We start from the raw sequence: 16,832 nt of genomic DNA, 5'->3' as shown, positions 1-16,832 counted from the left end.
ACAAAACAGGACATGGCTCCCTCTGGGTGGGTCTTAGGCACTTCTCTTTTTCTTTGTGTGTTCCTTATGAAGTGCTTTGCATTTACTTTCTCATGTAATATTATTATTACCACCCCCATTTTACAGTTAAGAAAACTGAGGCATGGAAAGAGCTCTACAAAAGATAGCCGGTTGAATACATGACTATGCAATCACTCATGACTGCTGGAGAGGAGGTGAATACAGGACTATGCAATCACTCATGACTGCTGGAGAGGAGGTGAATACAGGTCTATGCAATCACTCATGACTGCTGGAGAGGAGGTGAATACAGGACTATGCAATCACTCATGACTGCTGGAGAGGAGGTGAATACAGGTCTATGCAATCACTCATGACTGCTGGAGAGGAGGTGAAGGCCTCTTACAGTTTGGCCCATTGGGTGGACTCTGGACAGACTGTTCTTGTTTGAATCCACAACTGCAGCAGAGGAAAGAGAAGGTTTTGCTCCTCCTATGCCCCTGTCTGTCCTTGTGACCTCCCTTGAACCCTCAATCATGGAGCCACATTGTGAGGCTCCCTGACTGTGGTTCTATGGGTGGGCATGCACGGCCATGGGTCCAGAGCACCGAGCACCCTGCCCTCTGCCCACGCTTCCCCCAGCCCTGCCTCTCCCCGGGGCTCCACCTGGCTGTCCTGTTGTTAACATCGAAGGACAGATGCGGTCCTATATTTCAAAGTCGTTGGGCAGATCTGATTAATTTTAGAAATAAACAACATGAAGATTCATCACGAACTTTCAGGTATGAGCAGCAATAAACAAACCCCGAGCATGGAGCACTATTTATTTATTAAAACAGTAAATTGAAGGGAAATGGGCTATTTATTTTGCACGATGTCTTCCTGAGAAATAATTGGCTCATTAATCACACTCTCACTGTGGTCACGTTTGGAAGGTCAGGCTCATCAGGAAACTGAAATGGGGGCAGTCTTTACAGCCATTTCCAGTGGAGCCCGGTGAGGCTGGCTCCTGGTGGCCTTGGCACCACCTGTGGATCCCTTATCACACAGAGGCAGCCAGGTGGCTGGCAGGTGGTGTTGCCCAGTGGTTAACACCACAGCCTTAAAGCAGGGGGTCTGAATTCAAATTCTTACTACAACCACTGGCCAGCTATATGACCTTGGGGAAGCTATTTGACTTCTATGCCTTGGTTTCTTCATCTATAAAATGATGCTGAGAATGGAACCTATCTTGTAGGGTATGATGAGTTGGCAAGACCCTAGTACAGGTCTGGGTCAGGTCCGGTGCTCCTATAGGTGTTAGTGATCCAGGTATAGCCTCAGGGAGGAGCACTGGCATCAATGCACACTTGGAGTGTACGGTTACTGTGGGGCTCCCAGGGCCCCCAAGGGAGGCAGAATGGTGTAGTAGAGGCTAAGAGAACAGGCTCTACAATCAGCCTGAGTTCAAATCCAACCTCTGTCTCTTACTAGTTATACATGCTTACAGAATGATTTGGTCTGTCCATGACTCCATTTTCCTTACCTATAAAATGGTGGTGATAATAATAGTTGCTTCCTGATGTTATAATGAATATTAAGTGAGAAAATACATGGAAAGTACTTACCTCAGTACCTGGCCATAGAATCAAATGTTTGTTGTTATTATGATTATGTTTAGGACCTTCCTGGCCTGTGACTTTCCCCAGACACCAAGCATGGTACAGGTGAGCAGGCACACTGAACTTCAGCCCTCTCCCCTGGCAGGGAGGGGAGGGGGCCAGAGCCCAAAGGGGAAGGGCTGAGGGCAGTGTGCCTGCCGCTGGAGGGTCTAGGCAATTTGGGAAGGTGACTGCAATGACCAGTGTTTGGGGCTGTGGGGCAGGACACAGCGCTGATGAGTGGGCAGCCTCTTGGCAGCAGCACCCAGCCAGTGAGGGGCTCCAGAGCCCCTGCCCAGTGAGCTGAGGGCCATGGAGAGACGCAGGCCCATCTGGGAGGACACCTTCTGGAGCAGCACAATGGAGTGGGGTGGAAGGGCGGATGGAAAGGCCAAATAGGACACCGGGCATGCTTTGCCTCGCTCTGGCTCATCCTCTCTGGTTTTCTTCCCTGTGGAAGCCAGAGACTCAGACTCTTTCCCAACACATCACTCTAGGCAGCCCTGACCAACCACATGCACTCACATGGAAGGATCTGTTAGCTAGTCCAGTGCATAAGGTCGAGGCCCGTTCTAGGCTCTTTGCTGCATCAAAACCAACTCCAGGCCCCCACATCATGGTCAGGAAGGGCTGAGGCTATTGAAGGAGGCCCGAGTCTTGATGACCCCGAGGGATTGGACAGGAGGAGGCAAGGCTGACAACATCCTTAGGGACTCAGGCTGGAGGTGGGGAGACCTCTCTCCTTTCTCCTCTCTCTTTCACATCAGTAAAAGGAATAGCTAAACGGGGAAGCACGTGGTATGGTTAGTTTCAGTGCAGGAAGCATTCAGAGACAGAGGGAGAAATGTGACTAGGAAGATGGGAGAGGCAGTGAGGTGGCCTGAAGCCTTTTCTAGCTGCCCCCTGGCCTGCTCTGTGGACCACTTCAGTGGCCCCTCCACCTTCTGCCTCCAGCTGGGTTTGGCCAATGGGCGGCTTTGGTTGACTATCTGACAGCAGGAGGAAGGAGATGTGGAGATATTTTCCCAAACCCCCTAAAGGCTCCCTCTCTGCTGGGCTGTGGGTTCTACAGTGGGGACTCCTCCTAAGTTGGCTTGGATCCTATTGGACAGCCCACTTCCATGAAAGCAGCTGTCAGTGGGGTTTGGAAGCACCCTCCCTCTCTGTCCCTTGAGCTTCCACTCTTGCTGTCTTTGGGAGTTTCACCTTACCCTGCCCACACTGCTGTCACCCTCATTAAACTCTTCAGTTAGCCCCCGAGTGCGCCATCTGTGTCCAGCCGAGGTCCTGACTCGTACTTGAGTACAGAAGGGTCTTTTTTGCCCTAGTCAGGAAGGGGTCAGGTTATAGCAGGAGCATTTTCACTGTCAGGAACTGAGGGTGACCAGGTCTATGGAAAGCTGTTGCTAGAACATCCTAGGGGAGCAGAAAGTATTGGGGGGAAATGACTCCCAGGCTGTCCTTGGTCTGGGGATCATTTCCATGGAGTCCCCTTTGGTAGCTCAGTCCCTTTCAGAAATCCTGGTGTGCCTCACCAAGGAACACAGGGGGAGGATTTGGACAGAGCACAAGGGGAGTACAGTGCCCCCTAGGGGCTGTTGTGAGGGTGGCAGCAGCAGCCCTGGGAACGGGACCCAAAATTTATATGTTGAAGTCCTCAACCCCTGCACCTTAGAATGTGACCTCATTTGGCGATAGGGTCTTTCCAGGGGTCATGAGGTTAAAACGAGGTCACTAAGATGGACCCTAATGCAATACAACTGGTGTCCTTTTAAGAAGAGGAAATTTGGAAGCAGAGACAGGCATGCACAGAGGGCAGACAATGTAGAGACACACAGAGAGAGGACAGCCGTCTGTAAGCCCAGGAGAGGGGCCTGGCACACGTCCTTTCCTCACAGCCCTCAGAGGATCCAACCTGCTGACACCGGGACCTTGGACCTCCGGGCTCCAGAACTGCGAAACTACACATTTCTGTCGTTAAGACACCAGTCCGTGGGACTTTGTTACAGGAGCCCTAACGAACTACTACATTTCTTAAGAAAAGCTTCTGAACAAAGGAACAAAGACATGGGACACGAACATCCCTGGAGGAGTGGGCTGCCGATGTCCAGTGGGTGTGACCGCCAAGAAGCCAGGGCTCCTCACATCCACAGCCCACCCTGTGTCCAAAGTCCCCATCCTGGATGCTTTAGGCACAGCCTCTGGACCTGCTGAAGGAAAAACCTCGGAGTCCGGTGCCTGTGTTATTCATTTTCCATTTTTTTAAAATATATTTTTATTGATTTTTTTACAGAGAGGACGGGAGAGAGATAGAGAGTTAGAAACATCGATGAGAGAGAAACATCGATTAGCTGCCTCCTGCACACCTCCCACTGGGGATGTGCCCGTAACCCAGGTACACCTGGGTTGCTTGGAATCGAACCTGGGACCCCTCAGTCCGCAGGCCGACGCTCTATCCACTGAGCCAAACCGGTTTCGGCCATTTTCCATTTTTGATGAGACCCACTGAAGGTTTTAGGCCAGGAAGGAATGTGATCATATTTGCATTTCAGAAAGAGCCCTGTGACTACTGCGTGTGGAGGACAGATGAGGCACAGCGTGGGAGAGACCGGAGGTGAGGGGGCGTGTCCACGTGAGCGATGACGGGGCCGGCGAATATTACTGAGTTGTCAGGAGGCATCACTGACTGGGGGACTGAGATACAGGTGGGAGGCTGAGGAGTGGGGGGGTTAGGGTTGAGTGGAGGCCTCTGGCTTGAGCACCTGGTGAGGGTGGTGTCACTGGGGTAGGCCTGGGAGGAGGAGTGATAGGTCTGCTTTCAGCACATAGGTCAGCATTATCTGAGGTACAGCACCCAGCTTCCCAGAGCCCATCAGCAGTGGGAGATCAGGCCCGGGGTATAGATGTGGATTTGGGGGGCACTGGTGCTCATGGGGGGGCATTGTTCAGGAGGAGTGGGAGTGAGCTGTATCTCCCAGTGGCAGTCCTAGAGATGAGTATTTGGGAGAGAGCAGTACAGGGAAGGAGAGGGGAGATGAGACAGGGAGCGGGGAAGAAGGGGGTGCATCAAGGTGGGCCACTGGGGCTCAGTCCCACTGGGGACCTTTGAGAGACTGGAGGCTCAGATCTGCCATGTATTCCTCTGGAGGGTCAGGAGGCACACCCCTCACTGACGGAAGATTGTTCCTGAGAGATAAACTCTCTGGTATTCCAGTCTGAGCATGTGCCTGGGGCCAGAAAAGGGCCTCAGAAGGGGAAGCAGGAAGCTGCAGGGGCTGTAGGCAGGTGACCTGCAGGGCCAGTCAGGATATGGCCAGGCCACTGATGGCTTGTGCCACTCTTTCTGCAGATAGTCGCGTCCGTCTTGCATCAGGGACAGAGGAGCCTGTCTCCTTCATGAGCTGTGGGCCAGGCAGCAGGGCTGGCTGTCAAGGGGCTCTTGTCACATGGGGCTAAAAAGGCTTTTCTAGTATCAGCAAAGGCAGTAGAACAGGAAACAAAAGTTGTTTAATGTGCAAATCATTAAAAAAATAATGATCTCACCCCAGGGTGTTCAAGAGCCCTAAACAGCTGTTAAGGAGCTTACAGCAACAGCAGGAAAAGCAGCCAGCTGAGGCTGGGATGGGCTGGGGCTGAGGTAGGCTGAGGCTGGGATGGGCTGGGGCTGGAGTGGGCTGAGGCTGGGGCTTAGGTGGGCTGGGGCTGGAATGGGCTGAGGCTGGAGTGGGCTGAGGCTGGGGCTGGGATGGGCTGAGGCTGGGGCTGGAATGGGCTGAGGCTGGTATGGGCTAGGGCTGGGGCTGGGGTGGGCTGGGGCTGGGATGGGCTGGGGCCTCCTAACCCTCCTGCCTGCCCCACACCCATCCAGTGCCTCTGCTTTGGAGTCACATGGCCCTGGAATTCTGATCTTTATACTTACAACATATAGTGGAGCCTGGACTGGCCACGTAGTCCCCACTCCTAGGAGGTCAGGGCCCCCCAGGCCGTTGCAGAGCCTTCTCCGCCAGGGCCCGGGCAACTGGGCTCAGGGGGATGGTGAGTGGTATCCCAGGAGGGAGCTGCCCCTGTCCTGTTGTAACTGCCCAGGTTAGCTTATGGGGGAGGGCGTCATTCTTGGGTTTTCTTCTTGGGATGATGTTGTTGGGAGTGGTTGATGTCGGGGTCGGGGGTGCCTCTGATAAGAGGGCAGGAGGGTGGGGTTTGCAGGGGTGGGGGTGAAGGTTGCGATGGGTATAAGACAAATGCCTCCAGGCAGATGGAACAGACATGAGTGGGTGTTGTCACTGCAGGTGGGGTGGGCTATGGATGTCGACAGGACGTGGAAATGTGGGTGTGGGTTGGCATAAAGGTGTGGATATTGGTGACAGCAACTGGGTGTCAGGATATCAATGGATGAAATAATAATAGCTCAGATGTTAGAACACTTATTATGTTTCCATCACTGCTCTGCTTTACATAAATTTACTCATCTCATTTTTATAACAACCCCATAAAGATACACTATTAGTATCTCCATTTTTAAGGAGGTTGGGAAATGGAGGCACAGAGAGGTTAAGTATCTGCTCCAGGCCATTCAGCTGGAAAATGGCAGGGCGGGGATGAACTGGGCTGTCTGGCTCCAGAGCCCATGCTCTTGGTCCTCCCGCTCCTCACGGGACGTGGTGTGGCAGGGACCATGGGAGGCGGTTGGGTGCAGGGACACTCTGGATGGGGTGTGACATCAAGGTGTGAACAGGTGGGGCGGTATGAACGGATGTTGCTGCGAATGAGGCCTGGGCCAGGACAGGAGGGAGGGAGTGTGCACTGGCTCAGGGTAGTGCTGGGCAGTCGTTCTCAGACTTTAGCAGAGAAGCGGAATCACCTGGAGGGCTTGTTAGAACCTGGATTGTTTATGGTTTGGGAAGCTTGAGAAGTGTTTTTCTAATACGTTCCCAGGTAATGCTGATGCTGGTAGCCTGGGGACCGGACTTGGGAGCACCGGGGACGGGAAGCACGTGTGCGTGATGGTGAAGAACAGGAAGTGTTATTTTAGAGGGAGAGAGGAGGTGGGTAGAGTGAGACTAGAACTCAGAGTGACTTCAGGAGTACGGGATGTTGCAGCTGTAGGAAGAGTTCCACCGGAATGAGCGCAGGCATGATATGGCTTAGGGAGGCAGAGAGCAAGTAAGGGGTGCCTATGGCAGTGGCCTGGGAAGCTCCCACGGGCCCCTCTAGGGTGAATCCTGTGCTAGATGGGGTTCTCGGTGTGCAAAGGTGGTGAGACAGGAGGTACCTCTTCCCTTGGGGTCCCTTAGGTGCAGGAGGTTTCTCTGTGTTATCAGTTTTTCAGCTATAAATTATTGAGCCCAAACAGGTGACTGCAGGGCCCCAGAGAACTTGAGGGGGTGAGTGGGCCTGGAACCTGTCGAGAAAGAGTTTCCTCTCCTACTTCAGTCTAGCCCCCTGGTCGGCAAACTGCGGCTCGCGAGCCACATGCGGCTCTTTGGCCCCATGAGTGTGGCTCTTCCTAAGCCTTAGGAGTACCCTAATTAAGTTAATAACAATGTACCTACCTATATAGTTTCAGTTTAAAAAATGTGGCTCTCAAAAGAAATTTCAATCATTGTACTGTTGATATTTGGCTCTGTTGACTAATGAGTTTGCCGACTACTGGTCTAGCCTGTCACTTATCATAGCTCTAGTATGAACTAAAATGTTGGAGGTGGTGCTGGGGCGGGGGGGTGTCCTTCAAACTAAACACAGGAGCCCCCACCAGAGGACGGTCTCTTGGACAGGGGACGCTGCTGGAGGGACAGAGGATCGGGCAACAGGCTGCAAGGATAGTCACCAGTTTCCCCAGGCTGCGGTCAGGGGGGTGCCTTGGAGCCCTAACTGACTGAGCCATGCCATGGGTTGAGTTGTGTCCCCCCAGGAAGATGTGTCCTCAATCCCAGTGCCTCTGAATGGGACTGTATTTGAAAATAGGGTTTTTATAGAGGTAATCAAGTACAAATGAGGTCATTACTGTGGGCCTTATCCAATGTGACTGGTGTCCTTAAAAAAAGGAGAAAATTTGGACACAGACAAACAGAGGAAAGATGACAGAAGACACAGGATGGAGATGGCCTTCTGCAGGCCAGGCAGTGCCTGAGTCACCGGGGTTTGGAGAGAGAGTCTTCTCACAGCGCTCAGAAGGAACCAATGCTGCTCACACCTCGATCTCGGACTCCTAGCCTCCAGAACCCCAACCGAGTGTGTAGTTTGAGCCACCAAGTTTGTGGTTTTTTGTTCCAACAGTCTCGGAAAGGGAAGCAAATGCACCATGATTCATGGAAGGAGCCAATGGGATGGAGCTAATAACTGGATGGGGCGTTTGCTGTGGGCGGTGTCACTGCTGAGGGGCTGAGCTGTGCACCGCACTGGGAGGTGATGGAGGTGACTTCAGGATAGGGCAGTGTACTGGAGCCAGCAGATGGCCAGTGGAGGACGCTCCAGGGGCCAGTGAGCACTCCCGCTTTCTCTGGGAACGAAGAACGGAGGCCGTGTTCCAGACAAGGTGCCCCCGAGCTCACAGTGGCCTTCTCGCCACCCTAGGCCTCACAAAGAAAGCTGGCGGCTTGCACAACACACTGCCACTGCTTGCAGGGCCTGAGGGCCCCCTTTCTCAGGGGCGCAAAGCCAGCAGGGCAAGCAGGGATGTGTCTTGAGCTGTGAGAACTCCAGGTTCAGAGGAGCCGGGCATGAATCTCCACCAGGCACAAAAGATGGCAGAAACCCTTTTCTTAATAATAGTATTTTATTGACAGTTATAAATATTTTCCATTTGTCCCCTATTTACAGTTGCAAAATAGTTTATGGTATTCACTACCTTCACCCACCATTCAGCATCTTCCTAGAAACTGCTTGAAAATTGAATAGGAAATAGAAAGCTCTTTAAGGGGGGCCCACCAACCTGGCTCCAGGACTTCCAACCACCCACGCGGACAGCAGGCAACTTGCAGCAGGTGCTACACAGTAGCAAAAGGGCGGGCGGGGCGGGTCCCGGCGGGTCAGGACACCAGGCTCCTCAGGACGTTGGTGATGCTCCAGCGTTGGCCTGAACACTTCTGCAGCACCAGCTGGAAGCCGAACTCCAAGTCACTGTTCTCCTGCAGCTCTAGGCAGCGCTTGGACTTGAGGTTCTGGATGGGGCCTCCCTAGGAGCCAGGGCAGAGGGTGGAGTCAGAGGGTGTCCAGGCAACATGGGGAGGTCCGGGGAGCCTGAGGCCTAGCAGCTGGGACTATGTGTGCGTCTAGATGTCTGGGATCCAATGAGGCCACGGGAGGTCTGGGGCCTGCATTCTCATGAAGCCTCGGGCTCCCATCTCTGATGTGTTGATCTCCTCCCTGAGAATGACCTTGTGTGTAAGTTTTCTTCACAGAGCCCTAGCTTTTCACTAGAACAGAGATACCCCACCCCGATGTCGTCTACCTGGCTGGGGTACAGCATGCTGGGTTGCTCCTACGGCTCCTCTCTGGGGGACTAAGCCCTATTCTCCATAACCATAGGCTGGGCCCCTGCTCTGAAAAGCCTAGCTCCTTGGGACCACCCCGTGATTGGCCTGAATTTCAGTATCACCAGACCTCCTGCTTTTAGGGTCTGTGCTCCCAACTGGACCTCTAGAGCCATCAGTGCTGGTCTCAACCAAGTTCAGGCTCCTGGATTCTGACTATAAGGCCACTGGGCTCCCTCACCCCTGGATAGGCATCGTCTCCCCATGCTGCTGGTGTTCTGGAATGTTCTGTAGCCATGCACACTCAGTTTATACCCCAAACACCCTGGGGCTGCTGGCTATGTGGCTGAGTGTCAGCATTTTGAGTATCTCTGAGTTTTACTGAAAATGTGCTCAGCTGGGCTTTGGCGTCCCAAATGAGTGGAATTGCTTGGGCTGGGTAAGTGGGCACCTTGTAGCTTAATGCTACTTGATTATATGCTAAAACTCACCTTTTCCCCAGAACCTACTGTGTTTCCCATCTCAGCCATAACCAGGCATCGTTGTGGGAAGGCTGGGCATTTTCAGTATATGTCCACCTCTCCCCAGCATCTCATTAGGCACCGATTCCTGTCAATTCCACCTCCTTCAGGCCTTGTGACTGTCTCCTTATCACTATCCCTTCGTACTTGCCCTGATTCAGGCCACCATCTTCTCTCCCCTGACAACTGCATCAGCCTCCTCACTGATCCCCTTCCCACTTCAGGAGGCAGGGAGTAGTGATCCTTTCAGATGCGTATCTGGCCTGGAAGACAGAGCCCAGCTCTGTAGCGCATGCTCATGGTGTGGTGCTGTGTCTCTCTCTGGCCTGGTCCCCCTCAACTTGCACACCTTGAACTGCAGTGATACCAAACTCTGTGTAGTTTGCTGAATGCATTTACATTTTCTCAGGATTCCTAGACGTTGAACAAGCTGTCCCTGTGCCTGGCGTCCTCTCCATGCTCTGCTTCAGGCTAAGCCATAGTCACTGAAGGCTCGGCGCCTGCTCCTTCCTCCAGAGGCTTCTCACCTTCCACCAGCTCCTGCCTCCTCCTCCCCTCCAGTTCCCCAGCTGGCGCGGTGTTCTCCATCCCGTGCTTTTTCCCCGCTCAGCACTTATTGAAGGACAGTAAAAGTTCTTATTTACTTATCTTTTCCCCCAATGGACTGAGAGTTCTATGTTTTATCAATTTCTGTCCCCTCAACATCCAGCAAAAAGCTTGGATGGAACACGACAGGTGATCATTAATCTGGCTGTCATGACTTATATAGGTAAGAAGGGAATCGGTCACAGGACGGGGTGACCATGCTCAGGTTCGCCCTGGCAGGCCTGGCAGCAAAGAGAGGGAGACTCTGAGCCCACCCCCAGCTGCACCCATGCCCATCCCAGAGAACAGCCCACTGTGAGCGAGGGAGACGGAAGTCCTTTCTGGAAGTCATCCCCAGTCTGCCACCACCATCCCCCTGGCAACAACTGACATCTCAAGAGCACATCGAGACTCAGTTCTCACAACCACTGAGAAAACTGGCAGTATCTGCCCCAGCTGAACAGGCACTTCCCTGCAACCCAACAGCTGTACCTATAGCTATACAACTAGCAGAAGGTGTGCACCACAGACAGGTACCCAGGGGCCTTCTGAAACATGATTTGTAAAAGCTCCAGCCTGGAAACAACCCAAGCATCCATCAATAGGAGGGCGGATAGAAAACAGCGGTGACTCACATAAAGGAATACTATGCAGCATCAAAAACGGACACACTGGCTCTCTGCTCAAGAGGGGTGAATTTCCAAAGTACAATGTTAGCAAAGGAAATCAGGCAGAATATATACATAATCCTTTCTATAAACTTCCTGAGCAGGCAAAATAAAACCACAGTGTTCAAGTCAGGGTGGGGTTACCTTTGGGGTGAAGGGGGTGGCGAATGACAGGAAGCAAGAAGGGGGCTTCTGGGGTGCTGGTGGGGTGCTCTTTCTGACCAGGGTGGTGCTTGCATAGGCATTTACTTGGTTTTAAATAAGTTGAGCATTTATTTTTGTACGTATATTTGCATGTTTCTGTGTGTATGTGCTGTTCTTCAGTTAAAAAAAATTAAAACAAAATTCCAGCTCCCAGGAGGGACTTTGAGCCGAGTGTGAAGGAGGCAGGGGAGTGAGAAGCCAGATGGTGAAGCCCGTGTTAAGTGTGTGTGTGTGTGTGTGTGTGTGTGTGTGTGTGTGTGTGTCAGGAGCGGGTGTGGAACTTCCCAAGGTCTGGTGTGTGGGAGATGGCCTTGTAGACAGCAAACCTCTTCAGAAGCATTTGAGTGAGTGAAGCAGCCCAGCCCCGCCAGCACCTCCTCTGAGGAGAGCAATGACTCACTGCCCCTAGGATCACAGACATCAGAACAAAGGGGGAACTGAAATAGGGACCTCATGGATCCCCCCTCCCCAGGCACAGCCAGAAAGAAACCCACAGGTCATGTCCTGACAGGACAGGACAGTGGCCATGAGACAGGGGCTCAGAAAGGACTCATGTGGGAAGGAACTTTGAAGCTGATCCTCTTGTTCTCATCTGCAACTTGAATGGCTCTGCACTTGGGCCTCGGGCCCTTTAGCTCTGCATGTCCACCTGCAGGGATAGCCCCCGAACCAGCACTTTCTTTCCGCAGTGGCTCCTCCTGGGGGAATTCTCCTCCTGTTGAACTAAGACCAGGGGCATCCAGCAAGGGAACCCAGAACACCCCTTGGGGTCCCACACTTGGGTCAGCTCCTGCTTCTCCACTTCTTCCCTTCTGACAGGGGAAGGTAAGGCCCATGTCCCCCAGTTCTATGCTTTCCCACGTTGAGTTTCTTATGGAAGAATTTTGTATACTCTCCCCATTCTGGTTGCTCTCCTTTTGTTTTGTGTCACTCAGAACTGATCACAGAGCACAAACCACCTCATTTCCACTGAACAATAAATAGGCCCTTGCAACACAGCCAAGGAATGGGCACTGTTGGTGGCCACACCACAGTCCCGAACCATGAACCATGCTGGGACTGTGGCAGACATCCTCAAGTTGTCCTCTCAGAGGCCCCATCCTATCCCTCAACGGCTGGACTTTTGGACACAGAGGTATCCCTGTGACATTTGCTCCAAACAAGGCCAGCCCATGGCTCTGCCTGGCCCAGTTTCTATGGCTTCTGTGTAAAATCTCAGCCTCCAGACCAAGCACATCTGCTGCCCACCCACAGGCTGGGTCATGTGGCTGGTGCTTCTCCAGTGGAACTGTACCCAGCTTCTCCTGACACTCCAACATCCGGCCAGCCCGGTGGTCCTACCCACTGCTGGGAGTGCAGCGCAGGTAGGGCTGGATGAAACCAGCCAGCTCTCTTATTCACCACATCTGCTGGGGGTTTGCCACTCCAGGGGGTGAGATGGAAAGGGGAGAGTGCTGAACTAGCATGCTTCTTTTCTGGTGGTCAGCTGTGTGGCCCTGGGCAGCCGCCCACTCTTCTGGTTCCATTATCTCTAGGGTCAGATGATCACTTCTGTCCTGATTACTGGAGGATGAGCAGGACAGATGGGAAATCCCTTTATCAGCTACAAACAACAAACGGATATGAGGCTGTTCATAGAATCAGGTGGGGGATCCAGAAAAAGTGCACAGCAAGCAGATGGGGCAAGACCAAGTGACCTTCCATTCCACTGGAGATTTTGACTGCTCAGCATGTCCTCAGGGGCTGGGCCAGGCTGCTTCAGCAAACCCTGGGCCACGGAAGCTTGGAGGAACTGGTCCCAGACAGATGGCCGCGGCCGCCTCCTTTCCCACCAGCCACTCAGGAACATTCTGAGCCTTCTGCAGGGCACCGTGCCAAGGCTGAGAGAGGAAGACAGGGGCAGTCTCTGAGAAGTAAAGTGTTCCTTCGGAGATTCAACTATGACATTTCCCAGGCCCTACCCTGGCCCAGTCATGCCCTCGGCACCCTAGAGACAGGAAGTGTGGTGACCCTGGGGCAGAAACAGCCAGGGTGGCCTCTGGGAAGAATGTGGAAGAAATGGAGTGAGGCCAAGAGCAGGGTGGGGTGTGGAGAAGCACAGCCTCTGTGAGAGTGTGTGGGGCTGCAGGGAGGGCAGAGTGTGAGGCCAAGGAGAGCTCCCTGTCTGGAGGCTCCGAAAGGAGAATCTTGTATAATGGAGTAGCCAGGTCCCAATGAGCAGAGCCCAGGCATGAGTCTTGGAAAGGCATCTGGAGTAGGGGGAGAAGGGCCAGGCCACCCCTTGGTGCTAGAGCTAGCACTGGCCCCTGGCGCTTTTTCCCTCCTGTCTTCCTTCTCAGACCTTGACCTCTCTCACTGAATAAACTCTGGGGTCTTGCCTCTCTCTGGGCAAGTTCCATTCACCGCCATTGGAAAGGAGCCTTCTCCTCCTCCACTCAGTCCCTTCCTGGTGAGTTCAGCCCCCTTGGGAGCAGCCTGGTGTTGCTACCAACTGCACCTCTACCTGCAGGCTTTGCACCTGGGATAAAAGTAACAACAGTTAACACTATCGACCACATGCCCAGCACTGTATCAAATGCTTTACATGCCCGATCTCACGTATTCCTCACAATAACCCTGAGAGGTGGAGATGCTAATTATCACCATTTTATAGAATTGGAGACTGAGGCTCAGAGAGGTCAGGAGACTTGCCCAGGATCACATGGTCAGGCAGTGGCAGAGTTAGGCGGGGATCCCGGGAGCCAGTCCCCTTTACTGTTCCCCACCAGAACAAGTGGCCAGTCCACCCACAATTTATTCCACCCCCTGCCTATCTCAAGGGAGTGGACTAGACTGACAGCTGTTCGTGCCCCAACACCTGGGGTCTTCTTGACCAGAGAGGAAAATCACCTCCAAGAGGCTCTGAAGAGCCAGTTTGATCTAGTTCTTTCGAAGACTCTCTGCAGAGACATGTTTTATCCATCCATCCATCTATTCATCCACCCATCCACCCATCCATCCATCCATCCACCCATCCATCCATCCATCCATCCACCCATCCATCCATCCATCCATCCATCCATCCATCCATCCATCCATCTGATATTTAATGAATACCTACTGTGTGTCAGGAACATCAGTGACCAAACAAGAAATAATCCTTATCTTAGTGAAGACTATTCTAGGAGGAGGAGCAAACGATAAATTCTATAGTGTGTTAGAAGGTGATAGGCTGCACAAAAATGTAGAGCAGTGTGTGTGCATGTTTGTGCCCCTAAAATTCATGTTGAAGGCCCAATCCCCTATGTGATGGTATTTGGAGGTGGGCATGGAATCCTCATGAATGGGATTATATGAAGAGACACGAGAGAGGGATGACCTCTCTCTCTCTCACCTTTCCCCCCGCCCCCCGCCCCCATGTGAGGACAGTGAGAAGGCTGCCATATGCAAACTGGAAAGAGGGTTCTCACCAGACACTGCATTTGCTGGCACCTTGACCTTGGACTTCCCAGCCTTCAAAATAAATGTTTGTTGTTTAAGCCACCCAGTCTATGGTCGTTTTGTTATAGCAGTCTGAATGGACCAAGACAAGCCGGGTGAGAGGGTTCGGGCATGGTGGTGAGGCAGGCTGCAATGGTAAGAGGTGGTCAGAGGGAGATATGAGCAAGATGTGAATGAGAGGAGTTAGCCCAGGGGATATCTGGGGAGAGTCCCAGGGCCCAGAGCAAAGCTCCCGCTCAGGCAGAGGCCTGGTGTGTTTGGAGAACAGCACAGACGCCCCAGCTCAGGGGGTAGGCGTAGGAGATGAGGCCCAGGAGGTGAGTGTGGGGCAGGTTGTGTGGGGCCTTAGAGCCACAGAATGCACTTTGGCATTTTACCTGGTGACAGGGCCAGCCACTGCAGAGTAGGACTGACATGGTAACCATGTCACTCTGCTGTGTTGAGCATTAAGCGTTGGAGGGAGGAAGAAAGCAGGGACCTGTTAGCAGGCTCTTGTCCTCACACCCAGGGCCAGCCAGCAGCCTCTGGGCCAGACCCAGGGCTCTGGGGGGCTGAGGCTTGATGTAGAACCCCTGCCTGGCCCCGCCCCCTGCGGAGGGTGCAGTCACTTGGTTTACTAGTCCAGTCATCTAAATTATTTGTGTAATACTTACAACTACAGGATCTGGAAACACATAATACTTTTAATTAAAGAATTTAAATAAGGGCAATTAAACCTGGCAGGAGAGATGCTGTGGCACACAGAGAGCTTAATTGGAAAAGGAACCAAATTAAATATGGAAACAGCATTAAAAAAATCGAAAGTTGAATGTACAGACTTAAGAAGCCTAATAATAATCCCTGGAGCTGGGTGCCCAGCCCCCAGCTTGGTGCCTTCTCCTCTGGGCCTCGCTGGAGTGGTGACTAGCAAGGGCATGAGAGGCGGTGGGAGCGGAACCCAAGGACACGGGCCCCTGCTCCCAGCCCTGCCTCTGGCTCTCCCTGGCCGTGGCCTTGGCTAAGTGCTGGTCTGGGCTTCAGTCTTTTGCAAAAGGAGCCAGAGCACTGGGGCACTGACCCTGTCTCCACGTGGGGCACTGACCATGTCCACAGGCACATGCAGACCTATGGTTGTCCATCAGTCCCTGGGGCTGAGGGATTGAGGAGCTGACCCCAGATCGAGTGGCCCTTCCTCCCTGCCTCAGTTTCCCCAGGTGTGTGTCTGTGGCAGCTCGGGGTGGAACAGCTAGCACCAGACTAAGCATCCTGGCTCCCCCTGGAGCTATAGGCTGGGTAGATGGATTAGACAGAGCTCCTGAAGGGCTTGTTAAACCATAGATCACTGGGCTCCACTTTTCTGATCCAGTAGGTCTCCAATGAGGCTCAAAATGCTGCTGGTGGTGGTGCTGGTCCGGGGATCACAGAGGGGACCTCAAACACCATCACCTTGTCCAGGGAAAGGGCTGGGCCCAGCTGGTTGCTGGCACTGGCCTCCCTGAGGAGCGGCATTTGGAGCGTCTGGCCTGTGCTCACCCAGGTCTCACGGTTGTGATCGCCAGGAGGTTGTGTATGGACTGCATCCTGTATGCTCTGTTTATTTCAGAGCACCCCTTCCACTCTCCTTTCTAATTAATTTTCCAGGGGCAAGTGGCCCGGCGGGGCTTTGGCTTTAAGCTCAGTGAGCGCAGGAGTTTCCAGGTTAAGCAGTTTATAATCAGTAATCAAATACTTGAAAGCATAGGTGCGATGTTAGTGCTGGTTACAGACACCTGAGATTAAGCCATTTTGTAGGGGAAAGGGGTCTCTCTGTGCCATGAATAGCCAACGCTGCATTGACTCAATAAGCTCTTTGGTGTTTGTCTTTCTTCAAGGAGACTTGGTGGCCGAGGGAGACGGGCCTGGGATTTGTGGTGAAGCTCCAGGGGACTGAGGATGGAGCAAGGGCAATGTCAAGTGTGAAAGGAAAGGCAGAGGTGGTGGTGGTGGTGGTGGTGGGGGGGGGGGGTGGAATGAAGACAGCGGGATGGCAGGAGGGAGTGTGCTAAGGAGGCGGGAATCCAGCCAGTTCAGGAGCACCGCGACGTGGCTTGGCAGGGAGACCCAGCCCGGAGCTGCCATAGCTGCCATCCACTGGCTTTCCAGAGGTGAGACCAAGGCAGTGTGGGCTCCAAACTGGACAGAATTCCCAGATTTGACTTTGGACAAATTATTCAATTCTTCTGGGCCTCGGTTTCCTCATCTGTAGAATGAGGATAATTAAAGTACCTAATGACATTATCATGG

At 53.0% G+C, this 16,832-nt stretch overlaps 1 protein-coding gene across 2 annotated transcripts in view; it reads right to left on the bottom strand.

Annotated features, from left to right (window-relative positions):
• Window positions 1-8,393: 8,393 nt before the first annotated feature.
• GALNT18 (polypeptide N-acetylgalactosaminyltransferase 18) overlaps window positions 8,394-16,832 on the bottom strand; it is a 296,162-nt gene continuing 287,723 nt past the window's right edge. For both annotated transcript variants that reach the window (XM_081099430.1, XM_081099431.1), the window contains one exon: window positions 8,394-8,815. In XM_081099430.1, coding sequence (XP_080955556.1) covers window positions 8,669-8,815 — 147 coding nt within the window. In that variant the 3' untranslated portion in view covers window positions 8,394-8,668. The remainder of the gene's footprint in view (window positions 8,816-16,832) is intronic.

The sequence above is a fragment of the Myotis nattereri genome (assembly GCF_964212035.1).
Source record: "Myotis nattereri genome assembly, chromosome: 9".
NCBI classification, from domain to species: Eukaryota; Metazoa; Chordata; class Mammalia; order Chiroptera; family Vespertilionidae; genus Myotis; species Myotis nattereri.
The sequence above is the reverse complement of the archived record's forward strand: the minus strand, read 5'-3'. Positions and strand labels throughout refer to the sequence as shown.